This window comes from Lactuca virosa, chromosome 4 (assembly GCF_052849685.1).
Source record: "Lactuca virosa cultivar CGN04683 chromosome 4, Lactuca_virosa_CGN04683_v6, whole genome shotgun sequence".
NCBI classification, from domain to species: Eukaryota; Viridiplantae; Streptophyta; class Magnoliopsida; order Asterales; family Asteraceae; genus Lactuca; species Lactuca virosa.
The window spans coordinates 244,073,296-244,083,271 of NC_136429.1; the positions used below are offsets into that span (position 1 = coordinate 244,073,296).

The 9,976-nt window shown below is 34.0% G+C and overlaps 1 protein-coding gene across 1 annotated transcript; it reads left to right on the forward strand.

Moving 5' to 3' along the window:
- Positions 1–828: 828 nt before the first annotated feature.
- LOC145108155 (protein MID1-COMPLEMENTING ACTIVITY 1-like) lies at positions 829–3,846 on the forward strand. The gene is made up of 8 exons (XM_079045153.1): positions 829–1,164; positions 1,609–2,155; positions 2,223–2,611; positions 2,719–2,786; positions 2,889–2,960; positions 3,060–3,166; positions 3,396–3,489; positions 3,609–3,846. Exons 2-8 carry the CDS (start codon positions 1,745–1,747, stop codon positions 3,659–3,661), a joined length of 1,194 nt encoding a protein of 397 aa, XP_078901279.1. The 5' UTR covers positions 829–1,164; positions 1,609–1,744; the 3' UTR covers positions 3,662–3,846.
- Positions 3,847–9,976: the final 6,130 nt, after the last annotated feature.

The window sequence follows — 9,976 nt, forward strand, 5'->3', positions numbered from 1 at the left end:
AGAAGAAAATTATATAACGAGCTATTATCTTTTATGAACTCTATCTACAGCAAAATGAGTGTCTATATGTGCATTGTAATTATTGTGAACTATGTCCCAATAATCAAATTTATATGACTAGTAGTTTTGATTTTTATATTATTTAGATTCATTAGATTTAAAATAATCACATTTGAAAAATAAAACATTCTTACTCTGAGAAAATTTATATATTTTCCTCCACTTTAACTGATCCCTTTTTATTCGATGGGTGACTTTTGCCTCAATCTCTATCTCCTTCCTTATGAATCATAGAACCTAGATAACTGAAACTCTTTATCGGTAGAAAAGCATACTTCCTTATACACACATCTACTCCTTACTCATTTACATTTCTAATAAAATTGCACCAAAAATGATTAGTTTTAGTTGTGTTGAAACCTTGTTATCTTGCGTCAATCTTGACCAAATGTAAAGACATTTCCCCACAACATTGTTGGATAAATCGGATATTACCATTATTTAGATTTCTTGAAAAAACCTTACTCAAATCATTATATCATATTACACAATAACTAAATTCAAAGCATTAGACATATTTTCATTTTAGTTTATACATTTGTTTAAAACATGAGTGTTTGATTTGATCTATAATTTACTTAAGTTATTTTCCTATTTGTCAAATACTTTAAAAACAATTGAAAAAAAATACTAAAACCTAATTTTAGATATATAAAGGGTTGATTGTAACTATTTCCATTAGATATGTCTTCCATATACAATATAACAAATTGTTAGGGGAATGGAAATACAATTTTGTCAAATAGACAAAACTATCTAATCCCATATTATACAACTTTGCTTCTGTGTCACTGTTTCTATTCTCTCTCTCTCTCACACACATTGCTAGAGCAGAGACAAACAACACCGAACCCAACTCCAATTGTTTTAGAGAGAGAGAGAGAGAAATAAAAGGTTCAATTTCTTCCAGAAATGCTCAGAAAATCTATCATCAGGCAGAAGAAGACGACGACGTAATTCGTCTGTATTCTGACCAACCAATCCAGCAAATAAATGCTTAGTCATTGTTTCTGCATCAATGCTCACCGAACAACTGCACTTATTGTATCCAGCAAAAAAAGCTAGCAAATTTCTCAATGAACCCTAAAAGACTGAACACCAAAGGTAAAAATCCATATCTATCGAACATTTCAGTTTTTCTATTTTCTTTACACTCTTGCGTGTGTTTTTGTCAGTGAATACAGACTAATATGCATGACTACTGACTACTGTTCTTTCAAATTGCATCTGTTGCGATTAAGGTCAACTTCAAGTGAATCTGAAAAATTCTTCTGTTTACTAATTATGCGCTGTTTTTTATATAATAATTTATCATGTTTTTTTTTTTTTGATCTACTTATTTATTCTCAATTTCGTTCCAGTTGAAGACTGTAAATTTCCGATATATGTTGATCGTATTTTTACCATTTGTTCCTCTTTTAATCAATCCTTCGTTTTATCAGATAAAGAAAGCGAAAGCTAACAGAGAATCTCTAAGATCTCGTGTCTCTAATTTCCTTTTCACTATCATTTCGCATTTAAATATTGATTAATTTCAATCTTTACCAGATTCTACTATTGAGGATCTTTGAATTCAATTCCATTTCTCGAAGATCCTTTGAAGTTTCTAAAAAAGAAATAATTGAACCTATCTGAGAAACATAACAAGTGAAGACATTTAGGGTTTTGGGAATTAGTGTGAAGAATGGCTGCAGCATGGGAGCATTTTGGAGAGATTGCAAATGTGGCCCAACTAACAGGTTTAGATGCAGTGAAGCTAATAGGGATGATTGTCCAAGCTGCAAATACAGCTCGTTTACACAAGAAGAACTGCAAACAATTTGCAATGCATTTGAAGTTGATTGGAAATCTTCTTCAACAACTCAAGATTACTGAACTCAAAAGGTATCCAGAAACATGCGAGCCTTTAGAACAACTTGAAGATGCATTGAGAAGATCCTACATTTTAGTCAACAGTTGTCAAGATCGAAGCTATCTCTACTTACTTGCAATGGGATGGAACATTGTTTATCAATTCAGAAAAGCACAAAATGAGATTGATCGATACTTAAAGATTATCCCACTCATCACTCTTGTTGATAATGCTCGAGTCAGGGTATATAAACTTAACTTCATCTTGTTCTAAAGATTATCAAATCTTGTTTTGACTTGTTTTCTTTCAGGAAAGATTGGAGTATATTGAAATGGATCAAAGGGAATACACATTGGATGATGAAGATAGAAAAGTGCAAGATGTTATCATGAAGCCTGACCCTTCACATACTGATACTGTTGTTTTGAAGAAAACACTTTCTTGTAGCTACCCAAATTTGCCTTTCAAGGAAGTTATCCAGAAAGAAAATGAAAAGCTTCATATGGAACTACAAAGATCACAAGCTAACTTAGATGTAGGCCAATGTGAAGTAATTCAACATCTGATTGAGGTCACTCAAGTTGTTGCTTCAAATTCTCAACATGAAACAGAGCCTCAATATCCAAATGTTAACACCAATAAACAAGTTCAAGATGAGAGTGATACAATTACAAATACAAAGCCACACTCAACTTCAAGGTTGGTTTTCTTTCTCTTTCTGACTCCTTACAAGTTAAATTTGTTTTTTGGAATGTAAGGGTAAAATGGTCATTTATGATAATACTAAGTAGTAAGTGGTGTTGCAGAAGCACATCATATGGGCATCAAGAATGGCATTCAGATCTACTTGGCTGTTGTTCAGAGCCTAAGATGTGTATGTAATATGTTTATGTTCTCAATTCTTAACATTTTTCCATCTGTATAGCAATATACTTTAAGAATTTAAAAATAAAAATAAAAATAAAAATTTATGTAGGTATGAAGACATTCTTCTTTCCATGTGGGACATTTTCAAAGATTGCATCAGTGGCGACAAACAGGCACATGAGTAAGATTCTTTATGAATTTAAAAAATACTAAAAGTTTTTTGTGCCCTAATTATATATTATTAATTTATGACTATATCTATCTGTCAATAATTGAACAGCTTCAGGAGAAGCCTGCAATGAGCTGATGGCTTATTCTCTAATATTATCATGCTGTTGCTATACCTCTTGCATTAGGAGGAAGCTTCGGATGACTCTCAATATCACGGTACCCTTTTCCAGACCTAAAATGACCATTTTACCCTTACATTCCAACAACACAGTTTTCATCATATTCATGAGGAGTCGGGAGGAAAATGTTAAGGGTTTAACCAATTAAGTCCATTAAGTCAAAAGGATACATCCCTTAAGTGTGGATTCTTTTTTCAGTTTTTGTAGAAAGTTAAATTTATTTATTTATTTATTTAAATTTGGATTTTTTTTGTTGTGTTCAATAGGGTGGGTGGTGTGATGACTTTCTGTCACATATCATGTGTTGTTGCTGTGCACTTGTTCAAGAACTGCGAGAAGTTGAAATGCGTGGAATTCATGGTATTCACGTCTTTTTATATATATATATATATAAAGTTTTACATATTTCCAAGGGGCAAATATGGAAATTTGCAATTGTGGTTTATGTTTTGATAAGGGGTAGAAATGGAACTTTGCAGGTCCAGAGAAGACGAAAACAAGCTCTCCACCTTCTCAGTGGATGGAATCGTGAAGTTGATTTGATTATATGAGAAATAGTTACATAAGGTTTGTTGCCATTGTTAATAGTTAATACCTCTCATGGTGGTTGACTTTTTCTTCACCTGACTTTTACTTTATGTAAAGTTGTTCTTGATGATAGATTCAACGCTTCAACAATAACTTAATTTAAAGAGTGAGAAATAGTGGTTTGATAAATGATAGGCTTCCAAAAACTGATTTGATTAAAGTTATTACCGAAGGAAAGAACTTTTGTTTTTCATGAAAAGTGATTGGAATTAAATTTATTGATAATTGGATTCCAATTCTTTGTAAGCGTCGTATTGGCCCAATAGTGAGCCCAAGATATATAAATAAGAATTAAGAATGAACGACATGTCAAGAAAGAATTGTATAAATTCGAGCCAACACCTTCAACACCAAGACAAACTGAAAGCACTGTAGAATTGTAGCAAGATTTTGGAAATTTGATAGTGACTACCAAGGAAGATAAGATCATAAGATCATCGACATGCAATAAATGTGAGATTGTGGGCCCTAGCAAGGTGTCCAGATTCTATAGAACATTCTAAGAGAGCTAGTTTTTGGCATAAGTCTCATCTAAAATTTCCATAACAATCATAAAAAGGAAAATTGAGAGTGACAATTAATTTTAGAATTTTAGGTACCTCTTAATCAATTTTATTTCTCCTTCTATCAATCTAATCAATCATTTACTTTTGATTTTGATTTCACATCATTTTTTTTGTTTTTTTCCCTTTTTGTTTTTTTGTTTCTTTCCTTTTTGTTTTCCTTTTTGTTTTCTTTTATTTTATATCTTATTAATCTTGTTGTTGTTATTATTATTATTATTATTATTATAAATTTCAATAACCATATAAAACTCGGACAACATTTTAAAATTCGAACGGTTATATAAAATGGAACAAAAACAAAGTTTGTCTTTATTTTATAAATTGCAATTCACCCTAACCATTATGTAATGTTTGATTATCGTCTATTGATAAATTGCAATTCACCCTAACCATTATGTAATGTTTGATTACAAAGAGTATATCCAATGTCTGATGTTTTGTCCAGACTTCTCCGTAGATACAAATCAGAATATTCGGCAGCATGGGTATATAATTGTTCAACTTAATGCTTTCAATCTGCATAACACACCACACAAATGTAATACCGAATTAATTAATATTTGTGATACATAAAGACAAACTTTGCTTTTGTTCCGTTTTATATAGCCGTTCGAATTTTATAATGTCGTCCGAATTTTATATGGTTATCGAATAATAATAATAATAATAATAATAATAATAATAATAAATAAATAAATAAAAAAGAACTAAAAACAACAAAAAAACAAAATAGGGAAAAAACAACAAAAGACAAAAAAAATCAAATCAGGGTGTGGAATTGGAAAAAAATGGTGGATACTTATAGCATTAAGTTTCATTTTTCCGGGATCCACTAAGCGACACAGAAGTTCGCATGAAGGTGAATCAACCGTATTTACACTCTCTCCATGATGAGCGAAAGTAGGGGTGAGCAAAAACCGAACCGATAAAAGAAAAACCGTAAAAACCGCAACCGAAAAACCGAAACCGATGCAAAAACCGATGGTGCAGATTTTATTTTTTAGAAAAACCGAATTTATTGGTGCGGTTCGGTTTTTATCTAGAAACCGGACCACCAAAACCGAACCGCACCGCAAGCTTATTAACAATAAAACAAATCACTAATTTATATTATACAATTATACATATTATTTAAAAAACTAATCAACTCTAATTTATACATATATTATATATTGAACTTGACGGTAATTAATAATTAGGTATTACATTTAATATGTGAGTTTGTCACTTCGTGTTTGTGACTTAATGATTATGTGTAAAGTATAAACACTATGTGAGCTACAACTTGCAAGTTTGTAACTTCTAACCACAAATTGAATAAAAAAATGAGTTTGGGAATATAGGTTGCAAATGAAGTGATCAAGTAAACAACATAAAAAACTCAAAATTACAGCTTATAAATGTAAGGAAACGAAATGATAGCTTGTCATACAATCATAAATCTTCACATGAACACCACGGTTAAAAAAAAATCATACCAGTGAACATAAAAAACTGCACCATATGTTTGACTCGGTTTAAAACCGACACCGAACCGTTACAAACCGAAACCGCACTTAAAAACCGCAAAACCGAACCATGGAAAAACCGCACCCAACGGCCAAAAACCGCACCTTGCGGTTTGCGGTTCAGTTTGGCCCTAAAACCGCACCATGCTCACCCCTAAGCGAAAGCCCATTTAAGCCATAGCTAAGTTACAAAATTCGCAATTTAGAGTTAAATGTTTTGTCAAAGTCGCCTTTCAATGTAATGGCATTTTGCTGTTGTTTTTTTTTACCCCAATAATTGCATACTTCATTACCATAAAAGGGTCATCAAGGATGTTCCTTCCATTAATGAAAGTCAATTGAACATCTACAAGTTGTGGAGATCACTTTGTGGATGCTCCCAATGAGATTTTTAGGTTTGCATGTGGTCTTCTTGTAAATCATACAAACCTTCTAAACCTAAAAAAATAACTTCAAATCAAATGCCAAATTCTAGTTCATTGTAATTACTAATTAAATCGGTTGTATCCCTTGATTATAAGAACCGAAAGGAAACTAATTTTCTCTTCCATTATTCTTGAGTTATGTCTTTGTTATAATAAGTCTCACCCTTGTTTTCTTTCTTAAATGAACCGATGTGGGATATATTACTTTCATGCACCGTCACATTTAGCATTACTTCAAATATTACACAAAACATAAATAAAGTGAAAATGGTAATCGTAGGAAATACAGTAGTTTTAAAACTAATATATAATAATATAATAATCAGAGGACGAATTGATAGTACAAGAAGTGACCAACCATCCGAGCTTAGTGTGGGCTCCGAAGTTATGTGTAATTCGGGAAGCTTTTTATCCGAGGTGTTTGTTCGTCTGAGAAAGTGTTTATCCGAGCAATGAAGTTGTATTTTGTCTTTTAGTTTGTAGTAGATTTAGGAACAAGATCAACAATATCTTTTTGTCAGAGTACTGTTACTAGTATTCCTCTTTTTGTTCCTTTGGTTAAAAGAATGTACAAATGTGTCATTATATAGGCTAGTAAGACTTCATTGTAATGTTCCTTTTTCAAGCATATTGAATACTATCAATAATTTTCTCTTCAAACATTCTGATTATTCTTATTTATTACTCGTATTTATTTTCTACATTAAATACTAAGTTGATTTTCAGGTCTTCGACTGGATTATTTCAGACTGATACTAGGACCTTACTTATTAGTTTCATTGTTGTTCGGTTTTATATTCTCACAATTGTTATCAGAGCCTAAGTGGTTGTCTTTTGAATCCACATGCCCAGGTTATCATTGTTCAAGAACACATGGGTGTTCTTTTCATTTTTATGCCTACATGATAAAATTTCTTCATATATATCATTGTCTCTCTTAAATTTTAAAACTTAAAAATGGCGAATCCGAATCAACCTATGTACTCAATACACATAGCCAACGGTGTGGATTTGCCCTACTTTAGCCCCATAACGGTGTGGATTTTAAAACGTAAAAGTATTTCCGAAGAATTTTTTTTCATTGATTTATAAAATCTTGGGATGTCATAATTGATACAAAACATAAGCATAAACATGCCTTACATTATTCTTAGACTATCAGTCTACATCTCCTTGAATCTCTCATCATTCATGTATCTTTGTACTGCTACATGTGATACAAAGAAATTGAGTGTGTCAGGTTGGAAAACCTAGTGAGTAAATGGGGTTTCAACCCACAATATTATAATCTTTAATTATATATTTTTTTTCAGCAAACAAATAAACCAGTTACCCGTTCCCGTTATCCTCACTTCCTAATCTTTAGATAATGATCTCGAGGGATTCTTCCTAAAGGATCTTTAGTAGCAGCAATTGTCATCTAATGACCCAAAAACCAGGATAAAATTTTTCATTTAATCATCACATTGTTCTAAAACCATCACTTAACAATAATGTCAAATTATCAGAGTATAATATCAAAAGTGAGGAAAACAGTGGGGAGAGAATGTTGTGACATCACGTCGGGCCCTTCTCCTTAGTACCGGAAGTACCTGAAACCACAAATATAAACTGTAAGCAAAAGCTTAGTGAGTTTCCCCAAAGTACCACATACCAAACATAAATCAGTTAGTGCTATGGGTCAAACCATAGTCTTATAAGTAATCTCCTGCCAAGGGCCAAATCCCGCTCTTCCATACAGTTGCCAGGGGCCAAATCCTGGTCTTTCATACAGATGCCAGGGGCCATATCCTGGTCTTTCATACAGTTGCCAGGGGCCAAATCCTAGTATTTCATACACATATCACAAATATAGCTAACACCCTATATCACAATAATGGGCTGGCCTTGGTGCCTTCGACTCATTGATACAATGAGAAAACACACCTCAGTCCGCTGATAAATAACTAAATGCTCGACTACCGAACCGGAAGATCCCACACTTAACACAAACAAATCACCCTAATCAAAATAGATTATAAACCATAACCTTGGGCCTAAATCCCAAATCCATACCTCCTAAGATAAAGGCCCATTTTATCCTTCCCACAATGGGCCTAAACAAACTTGGCCCAATACACAATAATGGACCCCAAGGCCCAAAAAGGCCCAACTCAAGCAACTTAAGGCTTACTAACAAAATCCTATGACCCACTCACAAATCAAACAGTCTAAGGCCCAAAACCTAACTAATGCCCAAAAGTCCAAAGCCCAACCAAAGACCAAAAGCCCAAGGAAAAGCCTCTGCGAGGCTTACGCTCGACGTACGCGTTTTACGCTTTGTGTACTCGACCACCCACCAGTACGCACAACGTACCCCTTGGTACTCCCGACGTACTGGGCTGCTTGCCACCTTAAGACAATAAGTTCTTAATCCGTTCAACCATTAAGTCTAACTTTCAGATCTCGTCCATTTTAGGGTTCTAATACATAAAGTTGGCAACTTTAACCCTTAGCATGTCTTAATGGAACCCAATATCCATTTTTATCCATCAAAGCTCATTTTAAGGACTCAAATTCATGCATGGACTCATATGAACCATCAAGATGACATTTTTATCCATCTATAACAACAAAGGGATTGAGATCTAACACCTCTAACTCCTGGAGTTGCCCAAACTCACAAAGAGAACCCATGGAACAAAATAAAGCTCATGAACAAGCCCTAAACCCTAACTATCAAATGAATCATCAAGGTAAGAACTTTATACCTTCTATAGCTCCTAAAGTTGACGAAGACTCTGGATCTAGAAACCCAACCTCAACAAATGCTTGGTCTCCATGTTCCTTCTTCTTGAATACACACCAAGAATGCCACAAAGTCACTTCAAAACTGAAGAACACTCAAAAGGATGAACGAGGGTTAAATGGGACATAATGAATAGTGGAGGTTGATGAGGGTAAGTTTCCAAAGGCCATAATGATGTTTAAATAGGGCTCATTCCCTAAAAATTACGGTTTAGTCTTGGTTGCCGTACCCCCCGCGTACACCACGTACACCCAACGTACGTGGTTAAGTTCCACGACTCGAAATGCGCATGTACGCTAAGCATACCAAACGTACGCCCAACATACGAGGGACCATTTCACAAAGAATTTCAAACTTAAAGGACCAAACAAGAACATACATGGAATCGAATGTTACAAATCTCCCCCACTTGAATTAGACTTCGTCCTTGAAGTCCCCTGATGCAAAAAAGTCTGGGTAGTGCTCCCTCATCTCGCCTTCTGGCACTCACGTCCACTCAGAGCCCTTTCGGTGCTGCCATTGCACATTCACCAGATTCACCACCTTATTGCACAGAGTCTTAGTTTTCTTGTCGAGAATCACAATCGACCTCTCCACGTAATACAGGGGCTCATCCATGTGAATATCATCCAGCGAGATCACTGTTGAATCATCGTGTGACGCTCGCAGATTCGGGCTAGTCAATTTAGAGACAATAAGTGTTAAAAATGACTTTTTGATAGAAGATTATTTATAGTAAACAATCTTAACCAAAGTTATAGTATATGTCACAAGGATTCCGTAAATATAAAGAACGCTGACATCTGACTTATAACGAAGAAATTATGACCCGTCGAAGTTTTGCGATTAAACCGACATGGCTCCGCATAACGTAAAAAGTGAATTTTGGACGAAATACTTTTTAGCCTTAGAAATCTAAACGAAATTCATAGTAGACATTAAAACGAGAGCGTGCATATAGAGAACGTCCAA

What these genes read in the sequence shown, in the direction of transcription:
- LOC145108155 (XM_079045153.1), top strand. Translation starts at nt 1,745, where the DNA reads ATGGCTGCAGCATGGGAGCATTTTGGAGAGATTGCAAATGTGGCCCAA. An exon ending in TTGATAATGCTCGAGTCAGG is followed by an intron (nt 2,156 to 2,222) that starts GTATATAAACTT and finishes GTTTTCTTTCAG; the next exon opens with GAAAGATTGGAGTATATTGA. An exon ending in AAGCCACACTCAACTTCAAG is followed by an intron (nt 2,612 to 2,718) that starts GTTGGTTTTCTT and finishes GTGGTGTTGCAG; the next exon opens with AAGCACATCATATGGGCATC.